This window comes from Lissotriton vulgaris, chromosome 1_1 (assembly GCF_964263255.1).
Source record: "Lissotriton vulgaris chromosome 1_1, aLisVul1.2, whole genome shotgun sequence".
NCBI classification, from domain to species: Eukaryota; Metazoa; Chordata; class Amphibia; order Caudata; family Salamandridae; genus Lissotriton; species Lissotriton vulgaris.
In genome coordinates this window covers 2,028,871,400-2,028,894,117 of record NC_141685.1, presented here as the reverse complement: position 1 = coordinate 2,028,894,117, position 22,718 = coordinate 2,028,871,400, and the positions used below count along the sequence as shown (strand labels likewise).

Below are 22,718 nucleotides of genomic sequence, written 5' to 3'. Positions count from 1 at the left end.
AAGACCCAAGGGTTGTCTAGCAGTCTATGTAACAAACATCCTTCCCTTTACAACAATTACCAGCTTAAAAGAAGGGGCGTGTTACCAAATTCTAAGAATCCATGTCGACAACAGTTTCGTTTACCTTTTGGTAAACTTATATAACAACCTTTCACCTCCTGATTGTGTGCGGATATTAAATGAAATCACCACTTTTTTAATGTCACAGTTGAACAAGTCATCGTCTCTCCCTGTTTATATTATCTGGGGAGGCGATTTCAATATCCCACTATGCTTTAACCACAGAAATGGGATTTGTGGACTGTCTGATGAGACCGACTGTCCTATGGCCCACTTTGTACACACCACCAACGGGAACTCCTTGAATGAGAGCCTTTTTACGCTAGAGTTGGACTATGCAAACCAGTTGGTCTATCCACAAGTTAACTTCTCCCCAACATTTCACGGTAGGGGTTTGTCAAGCACAATTGACTTTATTCTTTGCTCACAGAGCTTAAGGGGCCAATTGGCAAAATTTTCCACAGGATCAGATAGTTGTAGTGATCATTTCCCTAATAGAATCTTAATACAATTAAAATCTGTATCACTACATACAAATGTTAGAAGCCTGCTAACGCAAGAATCGCTAAAAATTGACAAAGTGAATGGGTTCTCAGTGAAGTGGGCCAAAATAGATCCTGACGCAGTAACAGAGAAAGTTCTTAAAAAAGCCAACCTTTTTGTTAACGATTGTTTAGACCCCAGTTCATCGCCCCAAACAGTGCTAGACAGCTTCGGCAGGATTCTGGGAATAATAAAAGAGGAATTAACTCGTACTACTGCACGTAAACCATCGGCCGAGGGCTGGTTTAATTCTGGGTGTCGGAAAGCACTCTCAAACCTTAAGGCAGTTCTCCGGATTACCCCGAGGAACCCTCAAGAGATAGCAAAATTAAGAAAATTTTACAAGGCTGAAAGGGTAAAACGAACTAAAGACATTAAAGCGAACCTGTGGTTACAACTTCATGACAGCTGTCGAACAAGGGATAGTGGACACTTCTGGTGAGTTGTAAAATCTCCCTTCCTGTCAGATTCGTCGCCAGTTCAGCATCTTGATGTCGCAGTAACAGCAGAAGAATGGGTCGCTCATTTTTCAAGAATCTTTGGTGGATCCCAAACAAACCCAACAGAGGGGGGCTCTACCACGGTCCCCGCAGTGGTCCCAAGGATTTTCCCATTAAACATCCGTTTTGAGCATGGAGAGGTGGTCAGGGCCCTAAAAGAGTCAAAACCAGGCAAGGCCCCCGGTCCAGATGAGGTGCCGGTGGACATTTTTACACATAACATCGATCTCTGGTCTCCACTTCTCACCCAGGTCCTGTCCGCGGTAACAACATCAGGCCTTATTGACTCATGGTCTTCATCCATTCTCCTTCCCATCTTCAAAAAGGGCGACCGGAACGATCCGGTTTGTTACAGACCCATCTCCCTCCTGGACTCCCTGGGCAAGGTAGAGGGACGTCTGCTGCTGGAACGTCTCCAGGAGTGGGCAGCAACTAATAACATCTTAACCGACCTCCAATATGGGTTCCAGGCGGGTCTTGGGACTGTGGAGCAGGCCCTGAATCTCGCTCTCCTGATTGGGAAATACGTGAGCGCCAAAAGGGGTCACCTATTTCTTGTATACGTTGACCTCAGCGCAGCGTTCGATTGTATACAGCACCTTAAACTCTGGGCCCTGGTTGGGGAAATGGGCGTCGACCCTGCTCTTATAGCATTCCTGCGTGAACTCTATTCGGACGCAACAGCAAGAGTCAGGAACGGGGTCAGTGGAGAACTCTCCCCCTCTTTCCAAATTACAAAAGGAGTTAGACAGGGCTGTGTACTGGCTCCCTTCCTGTTCAACTTGTACACCAACGGCCTGGAGGCAGCCATGCTAGAAGGGAGCCAGGACCTTCTACAAATTAAACATCGCCCCATACCAACGCTGTTATATGCGGATGACTCTGTCATCTTCGCCAGGACGCTGACCCAACTTCAAGTACAGCTCAACAAGTACTGTTCTTACATGGACTCTCTCGGCCTTAAGGTTAACATAAAAAAGACATTGGGAATGCACCTTGGCCCTAAAATAAAGAGCCCTAAACCCATTTTTGTTGAAAAGACTAAGCTTGAAAGAACCCGCATCTATCCCTATCTGGGCATTTTGGTGGACGATTCTTTGAGCTGGCGACAGACTGTGGCAAGCAAAAAGCTGCTCTTCCTGAGAGCCACGGCAGCCCTAGTTTCTTTTTCAAGGAAACCGGGGAAACCGGCTCCTCCGGAACTACTCACAATATATCACGCAAAGTGTCACAGTGTGGCAACGTACGGTGCAGGGGTCTGGGGCTATGGACCGATAAGCCCACTCCAAACGATTGAGAATGGGTTCGTTAAATATCTGTTGGCCTTACCACATAGTGCCCCAACCTATGCCTCGTTAGCTGAACTAGGTATGGATTTTATTACGGACACCATTCGTTGCCAACCTATGCTTTTGTGGCACCGTATATGGACCAAAGAGGAGTGCCACTTAACGCGTTCTTTAATTTTGGATTGCACAGCCCTCGACAACTGGGAAAAAATACCCTGGCTAGCATACATCAGGAACTTCAGCCGGGATATGGACCGTAGCAACTTTTTCCAGGACCCTCCCAGCATGAGTGACATATCGAGGAAAGAACTTAAAAATCTGTGTTTGTCCCACCTAAGAGCTCTACGATGCTCGGTAGAACTGGTGAAACCCACAAATTCTCAAATTATTGCTGTACAGACCCATCTGGGCATTCAACCATATCTGACCTTCCATTTGAACAACTATGAAAAGTATCTTCTCACAAGGTTTCGTTTTAATTCCTTTTTCCGGCTTGTAAATTTTCCAAATGCCCAAGACTGGTCTTCCACTATTATTTCCTGTCCCTGTGACGATTTTTCCCCCCAATCAACAATACATATTCTTTTCTTTTGCAAACTTTTTTCTTTTCCTAGGAAGGTTTGGATTTTTGCCTTTACTAAGATTAATAGGCCTAAGAACCTGTCGCCCAGCATATCTATATCTGCAATGTCTCGAGTCAAGTTTTATAGCGAAGTACGTAGCTAACTTTTTAAAAGCCTGTATTAAATATCGACGTAATTACGAGTAATTCATATTTTAGTTTATGTTTCTCGAGCTTCTGTGTTTTTCTTTTTCTATATCCTGTTTACAATATGATTGATTTGCTCCTAAAACGTCTTTTAACAATGCATAATTTTAATGCTTTTTGTACATTTTATGGTTGCAATACAAGTGGCAATCGAATAAAAGTTTATGAAACGAAACGTTACAGTAATCTGCCTGGAAGAAGAAATTAAAAAAACACGATGGCAAACAGAGAGGAATAAAATAGTACTGGGAAGGAAGGAGACAAACAAGCAGACAAATGCGGTTCTGAAAAAAATGTGAAACCATGCTCAATACATCCAGGATTAAAGTGGAGGGAGAGCAGAATGAGATGCTTGTCATTCTCTGGGCTCATGAGTTGGCTTGTATTCTGTGCGCAGCCACTAGGGGCAGACTGTGAGAAGAGCACCTTATGGATAGAGCAGTGTTAATAGGCTTGCCCTTCAGGGATGACCTGATGGGATGGTTGAGTAATGCACGCTAACATGTTCTAGGGCATTTGACGTGGCGGAGACAGGAAATTACAGTGCTACGCAGTGGATCCACGTGTGGCCACGTAGCGCTCATGTGCTCTCTTTCAATTATTCTCAAAGCACGATCTCTTTTACAGCCCTTTCCACTATTAGGCCTATTTTAACATGTCTAAGTACTAATTTTACTATAGTATGTGCTGACAAATTCAGATTTATTAATAGCTGTCACAATTGTGTTGCCATGTACCCTGTTACCCATTCAACTGTGTGAGAATACGACATGCCATTTTCTTTGTTTATCTCTCCAGATGGCAGGTGCCACTTGGAGCAGTAAATAACAAAAACGAATTTAAGCATTCACTAAAGCACTTTTTCAAAATATTAAGCCAAGCAGGAAATCGTAGTTGCCGGGACCTCTAAAAAATGAAAAGGGGTTTTAAACAAATTCAAACCTACAGCAATGGTGGCGGGTCGGGGTGGCATAGTGTGCGTGCAGGAAATAAGCAGAGAGCCAGGTTAAGAGGGAACTGAGAAGTAGGGACGCAGAAACCAATGGAGAATGGGCAGCTCACAATGGGGACAAGGGAGAAGCACACAAAGGAGAGAGAACAAATCGGAGTACAGGGGAAGGAAGCACAGGAATGAAAGAGAAAAACAAGTGTGGGGAGGAGAGAAGCACACGAGGAAGACAACTGTAAAACATATGCACTCTCAAGAAGTGCTTAAGCAGAAATAAAAGGTAGTTCCCTACAAGTGGGTAGTGGAGGCACACATGTATAGAGGGTGTGCTCCAGGAGAGCGAAAAACTCAATGTGGACAATGCAAGCCAGTGATTAAGAAGCAAGCAAATAAGACTGACAATAAAGATAACTAATGGTAAGAAAGTTGCAGAATTTAGCTCAGTGCAAGTTCTTGGTAAGCTGACAATAGGTTAGCTTAGCAAAAAGGGCAGCCATTATGAGTAGGGCTCCCGCTTTTATGGTATTTAGTTTTTCAACATTTCCGTCTGTATTTATCCACATTTATTTTTTGCTCATTTTATTTTCTGTATTATCAATTTTTAATTTGTGTTTTCTGTATAAATAAAGTTGCAATGGGTATTTTTCCAGATTTATTTAACTGATAAATGCATACTCACATTTGAATGTCCTAATGGTTTCAGCCGAATACAGCGCAATAGCGTTATCTGAAAACACTTGCATCTACAATACAATAAATAGCTGTAGCTCTGCACATAATTAAGCTAAATTAGGAAATCTATTGTCTTTTTTCAACTCCCCTTCCTCAGTGACATAAACCAGCCATCACCAACTGCACAGGCATGAAATAACTGAAAAGATCTTCCACACACTGCTGGCCAATCAGGGGATTCTAATGTGGGCCAACATTGCGGGTCCCAACAACTTACAAACTATGACGTCTTCTTGACATCTTACAATAACATTCAGATATGAGATGATACTAACAAAGTCCATACAAGCAGATCTCCCCACTATGTCTCCTGTCCACCTATGCCTGCTCAGGACCATAAATGTTGAACAAGATATCTCGCAAAGGACATCCCAGAGCAGTAACTAACTAAGCGGAGTCTGATCATAAGCAATACCAAATAAGACCAGCTTATTGAAACCATAAAATGTGTGCCTCCCTCTCACACTCATTCCCCCATCACACTGTTAAGTGCTGCTTCCTATAACATGATAACCACACTTCAGTGGTCCTTCATGCCCATCGTGGACAAACAGATGATCAAAGCAAAGACAACCCACTTTCAACCAGATATCCTATATGGTGTAGCGTGCTACCCATGTAGGCAAGGCTTTCAGCATCCTACATGCGAGGGATTTCAGAAAACATATATCGAATCTGATTTTACAGAGAGTGATGCAAGGAGAACGGGATACAGGAAGAGGAAGCAAAGAATCATAATGCAAGGCACGACATGGAGTATTGAATGAATAAGGGAACATAGATAAACTGGGCAAGAGAATTAAGACATTTGAAATAGAAACATATAAAAGCACCAATTGTATAGTATGTAAACAGATTAGCAAAATAAGATGGCCACCATAAGGGGAATACGTCAGGTGCGATGAGATCAGTTTGAGATCAGTTTGTAGAGTGTTTGGTCTTTGAGATGGTAATGTATACAAAGTTCTACTCACAATATACTAACAGATGCCACGTGCACTACCCAAACGCATCAAACAGTGAAATTTACAATAAGATGGTGTATCATCGTTGAGCCCCACTGTATAGAATTGAACTACTTCAGACCCATTCCACCACCACTCTGGTTCTTTCTTAGCCAGTGTCTAACAGACAATCCCCCCACGAGCTAGGAGTACCTTTGCTTTCAAGTTTGATAATATCTGTTCTCTGTTAATTTAACTGCTCGATATTTATTTTCACAACATTAAATTACTTCACGGTGGCAGTGTGACCTGCAGGTAAAGCTCTTGGGTTCTAAGATGTGAGTAACCTTTGCTTAACTTTCGAACTTTGAGCGGTAGATTGTCACCAATGTTAAATACTCACCATCCTGCTTGCAGCGCTGTACAATACCCCGCACCGCTACCTTCTGCTACTTAACTGCGAACCAGCGCGTTGCCGTTGCCATAACAACCACTTCGCACCTCCCATTCCATAGTACTCTCAGGAAAAAGTATATCAACCTGCCTGACCCCAACATGGCCAATATTCAGCGCGGACACCTTACTTTTGGCACATATTTTTTTCAAAATAAATGGCAATGGTCAAGCGTGTGCATTTGCTTAACGCCGTGATAGCGTAATTACGGGATAGGAAGTATACGTCCTCTTGAAGAATGGGCCACACTACTGATAATTTACACTTTCAAAGATGGCCGCCTTATTTAGGACTTAGACCCACGACTCAAAATGTGTTTCACAATTATAGTTTACGGTCATACATACCGTACTGTGTTTTCATGGAGTTATATTACGATGGAATTATCAACATCTGCACAGCCAACGGCAGACAAGCGAGGAGACCAAGGCATGCTTATCAGAACTACATTTTATTACAAATACATTTTGTAATAATTTTCTACTCCCCGTGCCTGAATGTGTAATGTAAATACGGTGCTCATGTAAAGCGCTCCAATACCTTCGGGTCGAGTTCGCGCTGTATAAAAATATGCAACAACAAATAAATCCATTAGTCAATGATTACCGCCATCTTGAAAATGGACAGTCTTCAGATGTCCCGTTTGAAAGGCATGCAATCACCGTTAAATTATAGTACACGTAAATAAGCTTTTTATTATGTAAGAAATTAAATAAATACATGTTATAAACAAAAACTAACTTTACTGAAGAACTGACTAAAACGCACAGGGAAGATGAATACTTAAGTGCCATCTTTTAGCGATGTTACAATTGGAGTAAAAGCCAACCAATTACGTTTTTCCCTTGCAATATGGCGGACACGCTTTCGAGAAGTTGGCGTTAACGTGGAATGTGACTCCCTTCGCTGTAAAATACGCAGCACCGAGACAGGTAAGGGGCATTAGTATCCATTAGGGGGGGCAGGGGGGGTGGTAAGTGTTTTCACTTTACTAGTCGCTTGCTTTCGCATACCTGTGAGTCGCATAGTCACCTGAATCAACGCCCTGCGTTCTATTGACCAGGCACTTCACTGAACTGTGTAATTGCATTTATATAGCGCTTACCAACACTAAAGAGGCACCGTCACCTGTGTCTCGACAGACAAACCGATGCAGTCGGCCTTCTCGACCCTGAAAAATGTGGCCTTTTCGCACAAAGCATACGCTTATCAAACCAGTAAAGATAGTGCATGCAGGATCCCTAAACTGCACATGATCTCCACCTGTCACTCACCCATACAGCTCAACCGTTTCCACCTATAATTGGGCTTTGTTAGAGGGTGAATATGAGTCTAATAAGGATGACTGTCTTCCCACGAGGGTAAGTTTGAGTGTAGAGTAACCATATTTTGAAAACCAAAAATCAGGACATTTCACAAATACAAATGTAGGACGACAGTTTTGCATCGACCAAAGGGCAAAGAACAACTTAATTGACAGCATTCGCATACATTTGATGTACCAATGGGTAATTAAATGCACTTTTTACACACAGTCTCATCTGTATTAAGCTCATAGTTTTCTGTTAGGGCCTGCTACTTAATCTTGCTCCTGAACACATGAAAATGTGCCCCCGTGTTATGGTATGTTGTGCAGATTTGTAGAGCGCAGTATCACCAGATAGGGTTCCCTTGCGCCGGCAGGTGTGAGTCTAGCCAAACCTACAGCCTCGTGGAACTTATTTTATTTTTATTTTTTAATTAAAAAGTTATATAGCGCTAGCTTGACCCGTAGGTATCAGAGCGCTTTACATACACACAGTTATAAAACACAGAAGGAGATTGCATTACATAGTAGGCAGGCAGGGGAGCAAAACCACAGATAACAATAAAAAAGAATACAGCATGAAAAATAAGTACGACGTGCATCGGGGGGGGGGGGGGGGACAATAAAGAAAAAAAAGTAGTTCGCTCAGACCGGTCGTCAACTATCATTGAATATCCAGAGAGGGAAGGGTCAACTCGGATATTGAAGTCTAGGTTAGTTGACGTTGGTCAGGAAAGAATTTAAGGAGATGGAGTTTCAGGTCCCTTTTGAAACAGGAGAAGGATGGGTTGCACCTGAGGACTCTAGGGAGAGCATTCCACTTCCTGGGCGCGTTGCCAGAAAGCGATTGGTATTGGGTGGTTTTCTTTTTCAGTTTCGGAGGAATAAGGAGGAGTGAGTTGGAGCTTCTCAGTGTTATGGATTGACCTGTTCTTACCAGTTTGTTGTTCAGGTAGTTGGGGGCCGGAGAGTGAAGGGTTTGGTGTGTGATGCAGGCCAGCTTGTAAATACACCTTCCTTCTATGGGAAGCCAGTTGAGGAAGTTGAGAGCCGGTGTGATGTGATCAAATCTTTTTACTCCAGATATGAGTCGAGCGGCCACGTTGAGCACTGCCCTTAGAGGGGCTAGGTGAGCTTTAGGAGTCCCTGTTCGTATGGCGTTCCTGTAGTCTATTTTAGAGAGAACTAGGGATTGGACGTCTTGAGGTCATCGTGGGGAAGAAAAGGTTTAAATTTCATGAGGTGTTTTAGAGAGAAAAGAAAATATACAATGACTCTAAAGTGCCATATTAATAGCAGTATACGATAATATCAGTATGAGCCCTAGACTCATAAGAGATCATTTTTCTCAGAGAAAGCCCTAGACTCAAAAGAGGTCAGGTCCCCCACTAACCATTTTTTTTACAGTACACATCATCGTTTGGCCCAGTCCAGGAGGACACTCCAAGTGCATGGGGTGCATTAGCCTTTTTCAATGTCTGCCCTATAGGGAGGAGGCGGTGTCCATAAGCCAACTCCAGAGAAATTCCCCTAAGAAGGGGGTGAAGGCAGTCAGCCCTTCTCAGGGTCAGGGTCTGAGCAGGAAGGCCGTTTTGATGAGTTTGCTCAATGTGAAGTACGGAAATTGAATAGTCCTGATCTGGCTGCTAACCACATTAGTGGAATGCACACTTTTTCCCATTGAAGGATAGTTAAAGACCTCTTCAAGATGGCTGCCATCCTTGTTCCCTCTTTCTATTTGCAATGTGATTTCTAGAATAGGGCACTGGTCACCTCTATTATTTCCAGTGGAGCTGTAGCTCTCAGATGGATCCCTGTAACTTAACAAATTAAAAGTTTAATGAGGTTGCTTCTCCCTCGTAAATATGCTGCTTTTGCCTTTTATTGTAGCAGAAAGCGATACGATCTGCCGCATACCAGTTGCTCCCAGCAAGCGCGCATCAATCTAGCTCCTGTTCCCACTGTCGGTGAGGAGAGCAGGATGCAGCGTTAATTTCTTGATTAATCCCCAGCTAAAAAGAAAAACATGGCAGCCGCGCTTCTCCAGGGGGGCGGTGAACACCCCCCTCCGACAGGGAGGCTGTGGCATCACCTACATATTTGCTCCTCCAAATCCTCTGCCTGGTAGGGGGGATGGCTCCGCTGTCCCGGCGTGGACGTTCTCAGCAATGGTGGCCGTTGCGCCTCATGGGGGAGTTTCGCAGATCAGCAGCAAGCCGCCTCAAGCAGGATTCACTATTCCGCCTCGGCTCGGTCCACCCGGCCACGCACCAAATAAGGCACCCAGGACAGTCCCGACTTAGCTTCTTCAAGGTTCTCGGCAGCACTCCAGCCCGTTAAGGGTACTTCGAACGGCCGCAGGGGAGTCCGGCGTCCACGATCCTCGGGACATGTCAGAGGGTTGCAGACCCTCTCGCAGCCTACTCCGGTGTCCGCCGAGGTCTTCGATGCGAAGGTAACACCAACTTCGATTCCAGTTTTTGCGTTGGGAGGATGGTGGGTGGATGGTGGGGGCGTACAGGGATATTTACCAAAAAGGTGATCCCTGCCCTCGGGAGCTCAACAAGAGGCTCCCTATTGGTCGGCCATACTCGAAAAGCCAGGTCTTCAGCTTCTTGAGGAATTCAGGAACTGAGGAGGAGGCTTTTATGTGAAGCTGCAGGTCATTCCACCCTGTAGGATCGATATAGAAGGCTTAACCTCCGGATGATCTGGTTTTCTGGTTTCAAGTCAAGTAGGAGTACAGGCGAGAGGAGGTGTCTCATAGATTTGTGAATGCAGATCCAATTGTTGAGGTACACTGGGACAGTGTTATGTAGTGCCTTGAAAGTGTAGGGAAGGAGTTCAATTGTGCTCGTGTATTGTATAAGGAGCCAGTGGAGCTCCTTCAGGTCTGCATAGCTGCCAAGGTTTCCAATTCCTTTATGTGGCATTTTTATAATCTGTGTGATTTATGAGTGACATTTCAACCAATATGAGGGACACTTACACACGAGCAAAATCAAGCAGTGAAACAAGGGAAACTTATATAAATATCAGAAATTTTACCTATTTGAGCAACAAGAAACTAAGAAAACTGCTGCAAATCACAGACATGGAAGGGCACTAATCTAGGGCCTTTGTAAACTGATCGTAGTTTTGGGAATATACAATGTATCATTGGCACATACAGTCGAGTGCTTTCAAAAGGGATATTTAAACCCTCTCTGTGCGGAATCACTCTGGTAGCACTAATTTTATAATACTGTGTCTCTAGCAAATTCACAGCACTACAGTTCTGCACCTAGATGGGGGAAAAGTAATGCAGCTGCTGATGTTCTTGAGAAGTGTGTCTAGGTTTGTTACACTCACTGGTCCAGCTGGCTGCATACACTCAGCTGCTGTACAGTAGCAAAGTCAGTCTGTCCCCAGTCACAACACCGGTGAGGACCTCTGAATGCAAAACTGGTCACTGGAATGCATATTTGTTTTTCTTGCATTAATGTAAACTTTTTCTCTCAATTACTGATGCTTCAAACCTTCATGGTTTCTGTTAAAAATTGCTTTGATTAGATTTGCAGTTCCATCCAAGGCGTGTAGGAGAGAGGTGTGCCTGCCCTAAACACCACCTGCTCAGCCTCTCCCGTACTTCGAGCACGTGTTCATGAGGAGTTCTAGTGTTGCCAGTCGACAGCAACATATACTGGGACACCAGACTAAGGGAGGAAATAAACATTGGAAAGCACTAGAAATGTAAGAGCACTAGTATGCCACACTGACTTAGTCACATAGCTCAGTACTGCATCAGCAATTTATATATAGGAGTTAGAGAAGTCTTTTTAAAAATAGGTCATTGATAATTATAGTTAGGGCTCTAGGTTTTATGGTATTTATTTTTATAACATTTCTGTCAGTATTTATCCATATTTATTTTTTGACTATTTCTGTGGTATTTATCTATATTCATTTTATGTTTTGAGAACAAATGGAGTCGTAAAATATAATATTTCCACTTTTATTGAATTGATAGACATTCACTCGTACATTAATATCCGTCTTGATTTAGCAAATAAAGCAGCCAAATATAACAAAACCCTACAACTACAGCTAAATATTAACATTATATACAAACATATGTTATCATATGCCTGTATTAAAGGAAATACCATCCTGTTTTTAACTCCCCATGCTGTCTATTTGCTCAGTTGTTCGACTGGAATTCGTGAAGGACACCATAGAGAGTCACTCAAAAAAAGCACAATTTTCTGTATTTTCCCACTTTTAAAAACAAATACAGACATGAAACAGCTCAGCTGTTTTCTGTTTGTATTTATCTGTAACAATCAGTTAAATCCTGAAACTGGGAGCCTTAATTATAGTTAATAGATTACCTGCTCTCCCAGGCACTTACTGATTATTCATTATCATCAATAGACAGCTGAGCCCTGCGGCGACCCGGTGGGCTGGGTCCGGTCGCACAAGATATTATTGCAATCACTTTGCCGTTATTCATGCTGCAACTTGTTAGCACAGCAGCTTAAAGGACTCACTCTCATGGCGACTGGCCCTTGGCGCTGCCTCAGTGACACTGACTCGTGAGTCAGCCGCTCAGGCCCTGTCTGTGGCCAAATGGTGCAGGTGGGATCTGGATCCATGAGCCATCTTTACCGCAGACGGCAGTGTCAAAAACTTGCAGCCCTGTACTGCCCACAGCAGTAATTTCCTCTGTAGCTCTGAAGACTAGGCAGCGTTGCAAAATGTTTGGCACAATGAATATGTTGAATCATTCTCAAAAGTCATCTGAATCAAGTTTACCGAACACGTTTGCTGCTCCCTTTCTGGTACACTGTATTCAGTATAGAGCGGTCAAAAATGCCAGCCCACAGAAATCACTCTGAGCCTCTGACTGTCGACACCGGTCCTCGGAAGCTTGTTTCCGGTCCAGGGAAGACATGGCTTGGCAGTTCGGGCTAGACTGTTCCCATGAGGTACAGGGTCAGACTGATTTGCATATGGCCATGTCTGAACTGGTGTGGCAGAGTGGGCTAAAGAACGGTGATAGATTAAACCCAGATCTGTTGACTGGGTGTGAGTGTTTGATTGGTTCAGATGCTCCATCCATCACTACCCCCTTTTGTACTGCTTTGTCGACTGCGAAAGTCAGCCGCAGTCAGCGTTAGGTAATGTTGGAAATCCATCACTTCATTCCCGCAACCCGCTGCAGTGAGTGCTGCGAGGTCAGGTGGAGCAGGAGCTGTGCATAACTTTAAGAACGGCGGGTGGCAGCAGTAGGACGGACCATGACTCTAGGTACCCTATTGTGTCTCACTGTCAGTCAACTTCACCATTGGGCGCTGACTGAAGTGATGTCAGTTTATGTTTGGGGCCACGTGTGGCAGCCAAGTGTGTGTCTAACTTGGATACAGTTATATTGTAGAAGTACTCGCAGCGTTGCAGCAGATCTTGCCAGCCCCCTTAGCCCAAGACTGCCGGGGTGTGTATTATAGTAGCGTTCCATGTGGAGCTGAGGAGTCTCTATAATTTGTGACAAAGCATTTCAGTTTTGCATCTGCGTCGTGGTGTGCGGCTTAAGCTTTGGATCAATCTTGTATCCTGCAAATCCAGTGCTGTCCTCTGCCCTCCTTTCCCTCCCAAAAGCATGGTGCAGTGCTAGCCACTGGAGGCTCCTTAGGGCTGCTCCTTTTGGTCCTCAGCCTTGTTGTTCGCTCTCCATGTGCCCAACATAACCATCAGATTGTACTCTTTGCCCGGGACAGCAACATACTGGTGGCAGAGGACTTCAACAGTTTTGTGTTCTTCGCAGGGGGCTCTATTGGGGCTAATGTTGGTTGTTTGGCATTGTGGGGTTTGCAGGCTGTCTTCTGCTGTGTGCCATTCCTAGTTGTTGTGTGCAGCTAATCGAAAAATATCCTGTGGGTCGGGGGATCCCGTAGTATACAGCATTTATAGATTTCTCCACAGCTTTCAACAGGGTAGATCGGGGGACGCTGTGGAGGAAATTGGTTACTATGGGGATCCCAGGGAACCTTTTAAGATTAATAATTGCTCTCCACTCTTCGACATGGACAAAAGTTTTGTTAGGGGGAACTCAAGGCCTCTCAAAGAAAATTTCTATTCACAACGGGTTGAAGCAGGGGTGCCTTCTGGACCCTTTACTCTTCTCAATCTACATAAATGACCTGCCGAGTCGGATAGGGGAGAGTAAAGGGGACCCACCTCAAGTGGGTAACCTAAAAATAAGTTGTTTGTTGTATGCAGATGATGCAATAATAATGGACTTAACCCCAATTGGGTTACAGAGACGATTGACGGAATTGGTTAGGTACACTGAGGAATATTTTTTTTAACCCCTTCCATGCTGATGACGAACCCCAGCCGTCACGCTCTGCGGCGCTCGTGTGCTGATGACGGCTGTGGTTCGTCACGGCCCCGCCCTGTTCTTTTGTTTACCGCACAGCGGCGGAAACGGCCCAGCATGGAAGGGGTTAAATAAATATTTTAGAGAGCAAAGTGATGATTTTTAGTTACAACGGTTGTAAGGTTAGAAAAAATTTGAAATGGTTTCTGGGAAATGGAAGTAGTAAAATTTTACCCTTACTTAGGAATTTTTTTTACAAACAGGTGCTCTGCTAATATACCTATGGACCACTGCAAAAGTAAAGCTATCTCACAAGCTTCTGCAATTAATCGCTTGTACTTGCAATGCGGGAAAATACATTTTTCGGATATTATTGCAGTTTATAAAATAAAGGTCCCTCCTACTCTGAATTATGCTAGCGAAACAATAGATAAGTGTGAGTGGGCAAAGTTTGAGAAAGTGGAAGTAAAGATCTGGCGCCAAATATGCAATCAGAGTCATGCTGCGCCAATCGCGGCACTTAGGCTCGAATTTGGCCTTCTCTCAACATATGTGTTATCAATGGCTGCTTGCTTAAGGTGGTGTAATGCTGTGATAAATGGTCATGACAACTTACTAAGGATAGCATTGCACAGGGAAATTTTTGTAAACATGTTGTGGAAATGTGCAATTTTTAGAAAATATTTAAAGGCTTTAAGCATTTTTGGTTTGGATTTTGAAGGGGCAGCAGTTTTAGATAAAACAACGTTAAAAAATATAATTAAAAAAACTATATATGTGATTTCACGTGAAAGAGATCTGAAATTATGCCACTTGAATGGAAGGATGGACAGCATTGTGGGGAGCTCCATTGTTAAAAATCCTCAGCTGTATGTTTTATGGAACCTGAATCATGTAGTTAATAGATTTTGTTATTAAGAATGAACTTGCTTCATTTGAGAATTGTAACAGGATCCTGGGAGGGTATCCCCAAAAATGAAAGATATTGTCACTTGTGCAATTGTTCTATACAAGATCTGAATCATGTTCGGATTGTGTGTTCAGCACTTCACTCAATACGACGCAGGTACTTAAGGAATGGTTTTTTAAAGTATAAAATCTCAACAGCAGAACAATTACTTCTGTTCCTCCCATCCGAACTGATGTGTTTTAAAAATTTTCGTTTTTTTAAAGAATTTTTAAATGCTTTTAAAACTAATAGGTTAAGGTGACCCGCATGTTTTTAATAGTATTATGTGAAACTATTTATACTGCAGCTAAATAATCGCAAAGAGTATTTTCACTTGAGTATGACATGTTAGTTGCCTTAAGTAGATAACATTTCCCTGTTAGATCAACCATACTGCTGCTAGGGGAGGTTGGAAAACATCCTTAAAAAAATTGCACAGAGCACTGGCACTTTCTTCTTTTTTTATGACAAATGAATTTCCACGTGCATCTCTTGAAATGCATTGCTGCTGGTTATTTATTTATTGATAAAAAATGTCCTGGAGAGAATATCTAATGAATTTTCAAGCACTTTATAAAAATGTTCTGCCGCTAGTATTATACTCTCCTATAAAATCGTATTGAGCACTAGCACTTTCTTATGACATATAATTTACCACGTGCATCTCCTTAAGATATATTGCAGCTAGTTAGTTATCGGTAAAAAATATCCTGGAAGAGGAAATTTAATGCATTAGCACTTTCTTAAGCACTTTATAAAAATTTTTGCTGCTAGTATTAAACCATGATTATTTCCCTAAAAGAAGCTTTTTAACTGTTTGAGTTGATTGATATTTCTATATTGGATGACAACCGTATATTATTTCTTCTGTGTGCCTTCTATAAGTAGTTTAATGTGATAGCCCATAGTGTGATAGCCAATAGTGTGTTCGAATTGAAAAAAGACTGTTTTAGTTGCAAGCACATCTGCCTTGAATTATGTCGACCACTGTAGTGCCTAGATTAATGAAGAAAAGAAATTGCTTACTTTTAACTGGATGTATTTTAGTATAAAATTGATGTTGTCATTTTGTGTTTTGCATATTTGCATGTATGAAATGATGTTTTATATCTTATGTGGAATTCCTCGGAATTCTAAATCGTAATAAAATGAACTGAATTTAAAAATTAACTGAGGGTAGGAGGACAAAAGGTGATTGGTGGGGCTGGTCACTATTTTGCGTCGCCTCAACCTGTCTTGTGATACCAACACTTCATGCCTGGCAGAGGAGAGATTGAGCACATAGGTGGCCCTGGTGTGGCTTGTGGTCGGGTGGGAGTTGAGCTGAGCACAAGGGACTATTATTGGGTGTAACTTACAGCTAAATAAATTTAAAAAAAGGCAACTGAGTTCCTAATGGACCATTGACTTTGGTTGCCTCACCCTCGTGGAAGATTAGTTCAACTCAGAACTCTACCTGCTGTTCTCGGTCAAACAACTAAGGAAAAGAATGTCCCTGGGAAAAATTATGGAGTGTATCTGATGAGTATAAATCACTGCTCCAACTCAAAACACATACAAATCCGAGTGCTCTGATCGGATTAAAGATTTGTTTTTCCCGCAAGCTCTAACTGGCAAAAAGCAAGAGGCTCCCAAACTTCTTCACTAATCCTCATTGTCAAAATAAGCAGCATACAAGAAGCATAACATCGTCCAAAAGGAACAAGTTAATTTTGGAACCATCCATCGGATCCACCAGCTTCCTTGTCTCAGTCAGTGCATCTATGAGCAGTCAAAATATCCAAACTTCCAAGGGCAAATGTAACAGAAAGGAGGGTTGTTCAGAAGGATACTCTACTGTTTTTTCCTAATACGGACCAAGCACTGTTAAAATTAGAGGCTATATGGATGCTCCCATAATGTCTAGTGTGAGATTGCCCTTAAGGCCCGCAGAGGACTTTTTTCTTCCTGTTAAAAAGAGCTTTGTTCCCCCTCGGGAACCAGAAGTATTCACATACGTTGCAACTTGAAAGACCGTCCTTGACTCTCTTGAAGCAGCAGTAAAGGCGCTAAATATGCAATGTGATAAATGTGATCTTCAAATTGACATCCTGCAGAACGTAGCAACACATATAGCAGGATTAGTTAATACGTTGAATCACCTCAGTGAAGGTATTCGTTGGGCAAAGATAGAATCAATTCAATCTAATAATTCTTGCTTGAGCTCCTCCGTAACCACTAAATTAGAAGTTCTACCAAATAGCCTAAAAGCACTGGTCGAGGAGGTGGAAGTTGTAACTAGATTGTTCGCTCACCACTTTGGTACATAACATGGACGGTTAACCAGTTAAATTAGTACTATTATCAGGGGTAGAGGTTTGTCCACTGGTCGTGCAGGGAAAACCTAGAAGCTGGGATTGTAAATCCCTGCAAAAAAATGTGAGGATCAAAATTGAATCTCCAAAATTACATAACGTTCACACAGTTCTAGTACATAACACTCCGGACATTGAGGAACTCTCCTTATTTAAAACCCAAATGAATTTAATTCAGAAAGGAACACAGTGAAGAAATCTGCAATAAAAAGAGTGATGGAATAATTCTAACAAGCTCATCTCCAATAAATACCTTAGATAACGTATGCAAGCCATTGTCTAAGCATGAAAGAAAAAAATGCCACAAGGCTCCTGTATAAGAAAGGCCTCCCTTCACTGAATATAAACAAACAGGCCAACGGACCTAAGCTTTTTCCGATTTTTCAATACAGTAGTGGAAAAAGACCCCCTGACATTAATTAGGCCTTAAAATTCTGATGTAAAACAGCAGGTCTCACAATTAAGACCGGGTGGGGGGAGCACTGCACGAGGCTCCTATAATACAGCTTTCATAGGAGAACAGGGGTCCTTATCCATCATCTTGGCCAAACCTAGGGTACAAACACACCCTCCACCTAAGCTAGTCTCTCTGAAGGTAAATCCCTCTGACTCTGGTATCTCAATGAAATATTCCAATTTTGGGTAAATCCTTCTGGTTAGTAAGTGGAGCAGGAAATCTATACAACTCCCCCGCCTAAGGAAAAAGCGATGGGCCATTGCTTGGTACTAGCGGAATCAAAGCAATTACAGGAAGGGAGATTACGATCTCAACTCCACACATCACCACTGCACCGATTGTGTGTCCAAGGCCATAAAACCTGGCACATGTAGCCCACACTATTATACAATCAAGTAAACTTTTGCAGCCATTAGATAAGTCTAAGATCACATGTGACATTTTAAATAGCGGTAACATCATTAGGCTCTTTAAAAGCAATTAAAGCCCTAGCTCATATTAACACAAGTATTTTTGAATCAATAGAGTTTATCTCCTTGAGCCACCTGAATGGGAGCAAACTTCTGTGGTGACCTGGTCCTCGCTCAATGTTGCTAAAGAAGTGTATGCACAAAATGTTGACTATGAAACTTGGTGCTTTGAGCTGAGGCCAGAAGAACATCCCAAGTTTACTGAAGTACTTCTGCCTTCAACATATCATGACCAGAATTCCCCTCAGCAGTGGGCTACTGTTGTAAATGGCCCTTTTTGCAGGGTTATCCCCAAACTTTTTGCTTCTTCCTATTTTTTCCTACTTGTTAGTGTTGGTTTTAGGATCCTGGCACCTTACTACTGCTAATCAGTGCTAAAGTGCATATGCTCTCTGTGTAAATTGTGTTATGGATTGGTGTTTCCATGACTGGATATTTGATTTACTTGTTAGTCCCAAGTAAAGTGCACTGAGTGTGCCAGGGCCTGTGAATCAAATGCTACTAGTGGGTCTGCAGCACTGATGGTGCCACCCACGCGAGTAGCCTTAAAAAGGTAACTCAGACCTGCCATTGCAAAGTCTGCGCGCAGTTAATAACTGCCATGTCAACTGGGCCAGTGCATACACTTGCTAGGTCCAAAACCTTCCCTTTTCTACATGTCAGCCACACCTAAGGAAGGCCTAAGGTATCCCTGTGGGCAGGGTGCAGTGTATGTGAAAGGTATGACATGCTTGGGTGTGTGTGACGTGTCCTGATAGTGAATAATAGCCAATTTCGTTTTTCACTATTGCAAGGCTATCTGTTCTCATAGGCCAGAATCAGCAATTTGATTATAACATCTTACAATCCGAAACTGACCCAGGGAACAAGGGGAAGATTTGAGTTTAGTATGCTTGAACTCAGAATGGTAAAATACATATTTTAGTGGAGGTGATTTTTACATTCTGTGTTTGAAAATACCACTTTTAAAAAGTAAGTATTTACTTGCTCAGTCATCCCGTGTGCCTCTCTGGGTTTCAGATGCCAGAAGGATGGGGAGCAGGAGGGCTCCAGATAGTCTAGGTAGGGTCAGGAAATGGCTGAATAGACCTGGGCTGCAATGGGGGAAGAGGGAGGAGATTTCCATGCATTTAAAGGGCAGTCCAGCCAAGTATCGCGCATCAAACGTGACACTAACGCATTTCAGTGCGGTGCTGCGCATCACCGCACTGAAATGCATTGTCACGCATAATGCACAGTGTCTCAGCTATCACTGTGACTGAAGCCCTTCAAAGTGTTTGTGGCAGCTCAGCTGGCTGGCAGCACGCTGCGGTCTGCCTGCGCTGAATTGCTGCTCTTGGGGGCTTCCCTCTGCTATCTACAATGTATCACTATTGAGGATTCCCGCTGCGCCATGCGGCTGAGTTATTGTCAGCCAGATAGCCTGCCTGACCTCACAGCCGTCCAGTTAGGTTGCGTGCAGCGTGAGCACACGTGTGACCAGCGTGGCGCCATGGGGGAACGTTACGTCCCTGTGCGCGGGGAGACTTTGTGGTGTAAGGCTAGCAGCTCTCTGGTTTGCAGGCGGGCTGGCCGCACATTGTACTACGCCCGTAGCGCTGCAGATCGCACCATCCCTTTTGTGGCCTTTAATAGCTGCTCGCCCGCATAATTCAGATAATTTTAAGTATATTAATGTATTATTCCATGCCGGCTTAGAATGAGTGCTGTGGAACGGAACGTCGGTGACAAAGTCATGATGACCGGCGTCACGGTTGCAGCAGCCACGCCAGGACTCACTGAGGACACACAGCCCGACAGCCACCTGGACCTCCAAGTAAGACGGATGTGTTTTGGGGGGTGGAGGGGGAAGGGGTCGACGTGGTGGCTTGCTCGTTGATGCCTGAGCTGCCTGCTGCCTCAAGTCACCGACACCACGCCAGTCAGGCAGCGCTGCCTGTTTGAAAATCATTGAAAGCAAAATAGTTGTTTAGCACCTAGAATGTGGAAAGCTCGCACACACCCAATAAACCCGGTCCTTTTTCCATGTATTTTTCCATGATTTGGGAAACCAATCTACTTGCTCAGAGATGGGAAGTGATTTCAGGATGACGTTTGGGGTCCCGTGGGTGGAGGAGCAGTGCAGCCTAAAGGAGTCTGCTCTCCCACATGTTTTCTTGGCTGGGAGGAGGGATGCGAAGGGTGCTTACAGCCCGAGACATGGCAATGCCTTGTCTGTCATACTTTGGCAGTTGGATTGGAACAGGGGCAGGGGGATGTATGAGAGTCTGGGCCTGGTTGGGGGAGCACACACTATGTGCTTCTCCCATGTTGTCCTACCCTGGACACTTCTCTTCTTAGCTCACTTCTGTGTCTGCTGTACGGGAGGGAAGACTGGGGATTGGGACCAGAACTCGGGTTGGGGGGTTCTGTCTCCCTCTCACCTGGGGCTCATTCTGTGGCCCGGCGCACTGTGCTTGAGAGGGTCCGTCTTTGCACTGTGCTCTTGCTGCTTAGGAGGGGAGGAGGGAGGCCTTAGGAGATCACGCTCTGACTCCGGGGCGCATTGTCTGCAGAGCCTGGGGTGGAGGGTGCTGATTGTTTAGAAATTAAAAAATTGCTTTAAAAGCACCTGCTGCAGAGATCGACTTCCTGTTGCTCAAATGAGGTTGATTTCTGCTATTTGTCTATTTCCATTGACTTCATTCCATTATTTTGATAGCAAGAAATTGCCACTCTATGTGTTACATATTTAGTCGTTGGCTGACTCTCTTAAATCCACTGAATCTATGAAAATGTCACACATAATCAATCTGAAACTTTAGCAGCTACACTCAAATTGGTGTACTTTCCGATATTTACACGATTCCCTCGTCTTCATTGCTTGATTTTGCTAGCGAGAAAGTGTCACTCATCGTCATTGATATGTCACTCACTGAAATTATGAAAATGTCACACACAGCAATCTGAAACCTTGGCAGCTATGAAAGGGCCTGGTCTGCCTCTGACAATGCCCTCTCCACCTCCTGCCAGGAATTCACACCAGAGAAGGCAGAATTGGTTATGGCTGGGCACAGACACCCTCTGCTTAGAGGATCAAAGGATTTTTGGATACATTACTGGGACCAATACGCCTGAACTTTAGAACTCATCTGTATCAAGAAGACTGCCAAGAAGAAGAGCCGGAGAAGCTGCGAAAAGGAACGACTGCTTTGCTGGGCTGACCTGCAGTGGTGGCTTCTGTCTTTGGCAGTGAAAGGCCTGGACTGGACTTTCTGCAACATAAATTGTGAGTCTCTCCAAGGCTTGAGGTAGAGCTTGCCCCCCTGTTCACAAAGTCTCTGGAACAACAAAGGCTTCAAGCTTTTCTGCCCGCAGCACTGGGGACTGTGTGTTTTGTGCTACAAACAGGAAAAGCAACTCGATGCTGCAGACGACGCTGCTGCCGACTCCGTGTCCTGAAGGCACTGCAGAGGGCAGCTCTGCAACTTTGGTCTCACCGACCTCGCCTGTTGACGCCACTGCTGATGCTTGCACCGCACCGCCTCGCTTCAGGCCAAAGCTTTGACACCACAGAAAGCACCGCCGCACCACGACCTTGGTCTCACAGACGATGCTTGTTGATCCCAGACTCCAGTTCGTCAGCCGATGACAGCGCTTCAGCAACGACGACGACGCTGCTAGCACCGTGACTAGCTAGCACCGCCTTCATCTCGCACTGCGACCCTGGTCTCACTGACGGCACCATCCGACGCTGACGCCGAGCCGCTGCTCGCACTGCGACCTGAGGGCACCGCACCGCTGCACTTCGCACTGCAGAACCCGATGGCTGCTGACACTAGCGCTCCTGATTCCACCAGAGAGGAGCTCGACCTGCAACGCAAGTGACTTCAAGGGCCTCATCGCCCTGCATCTCTCACAGGTACTGTTTGCGTGTCTTTCCGACACCGTACTGACCCGCGACCAGCCAGTACTGTTGGATTTGTTGTTCATGATGCCGTGAAAGCCCTGGACAGAGGTATCAACATCAAGGAACTGTGTTTGAAACTTATTTTGATAACTACAGATTTTTAAGTATACTATTGTCGATTTTTATTGGTATTGCCTTAAAGTATATAAAAATATTGGCTATTTTTCTAACCTTGTGTGGTGTCCTTTTGTAGTGTGTACACTGTATTACTGTTGGTTATGTGCAAATGCTACTATAACAAGAAAACTTGAAGGTCTTAGAGGTTGAGAAACAGAAAAAAGCCACAAAGAAACTTACACACCACTATCACAACTAACAGTGTTAGACCATCAGTTGTAAAAGGAGTCCTATCAGCCCACCCATATGGCGGAACATTGTCATTTAGGACTTTGTCAGCAGGTTCTTGTATGGCCAAGCCCAGAAGTCTTTGCTTGATACCAGTAGAACCGGATGCTGAAATTAGATGAATCCTCACTGGGAGTGGTACTGATAGGGTGCAGTGCTCATAAAGATAAGTGACGGTGATTAAAATGACGGTCAGGGTAGAAAAATATGTTTATTAGTATCTCCCGGACGTCAAGTAAAAGAAGGTGTGATGACAGTGTGAAAATATCACTGTACAGTAAGCGTATAAA

At 43.9% G+C, this 22,718-nt stretch overlaps 2 protein-coding genes across 4 annotated transcripts in view; one reads left to right on the top strand and one right to left on the bottom strand.

Annotated features, from left to right (window-relative positions):
- DNAI7 (dynein axonemal intermediate chain 7) overlaps positions 1-6,501 on the bottom strand; it is a 562,546-nt gene extending 556,045 nt beyond the window's left edge. The window contains exon 1 of the mRNA XM_086920321.1: positions 6,190-6,501. Coding sequence (XP_086776447.1) covers positions 6,190-6,192 — 3 coding nt within the window. The 5' untranslated portion in view covers positions 6,193-6,501. The remainder of the gene's footprint in view (positions 1-6,189) is intronic.
- A 496-nt stretch (positions 6,502-6,997) lies between these two features.
- ETFRF1 (electron transfer flavoprotein regulatory factor 1) overlaps positions 6,998-22,718 on the top strand; it is a 104,070-nt gene continuing 88,349 nt past the window's right edge. Inside the window, exons 1-2 of one of the 3 annotated variants that reach the window (XM_086920294.1) lie at positions 6,998-7,172; positions 11,118-11,278. The gene's annotated coding sequence lies outside the window, so the exon portion shown is untranslated. Of the gene's footprint in view, positions 7,173-11,098; positions 11,279-22,718 lie in introns of all 3 variants that reach the window. The other 2 variants (XM_086920300.1, XM_086920287.1) reach the window with 2 other exon arrangements.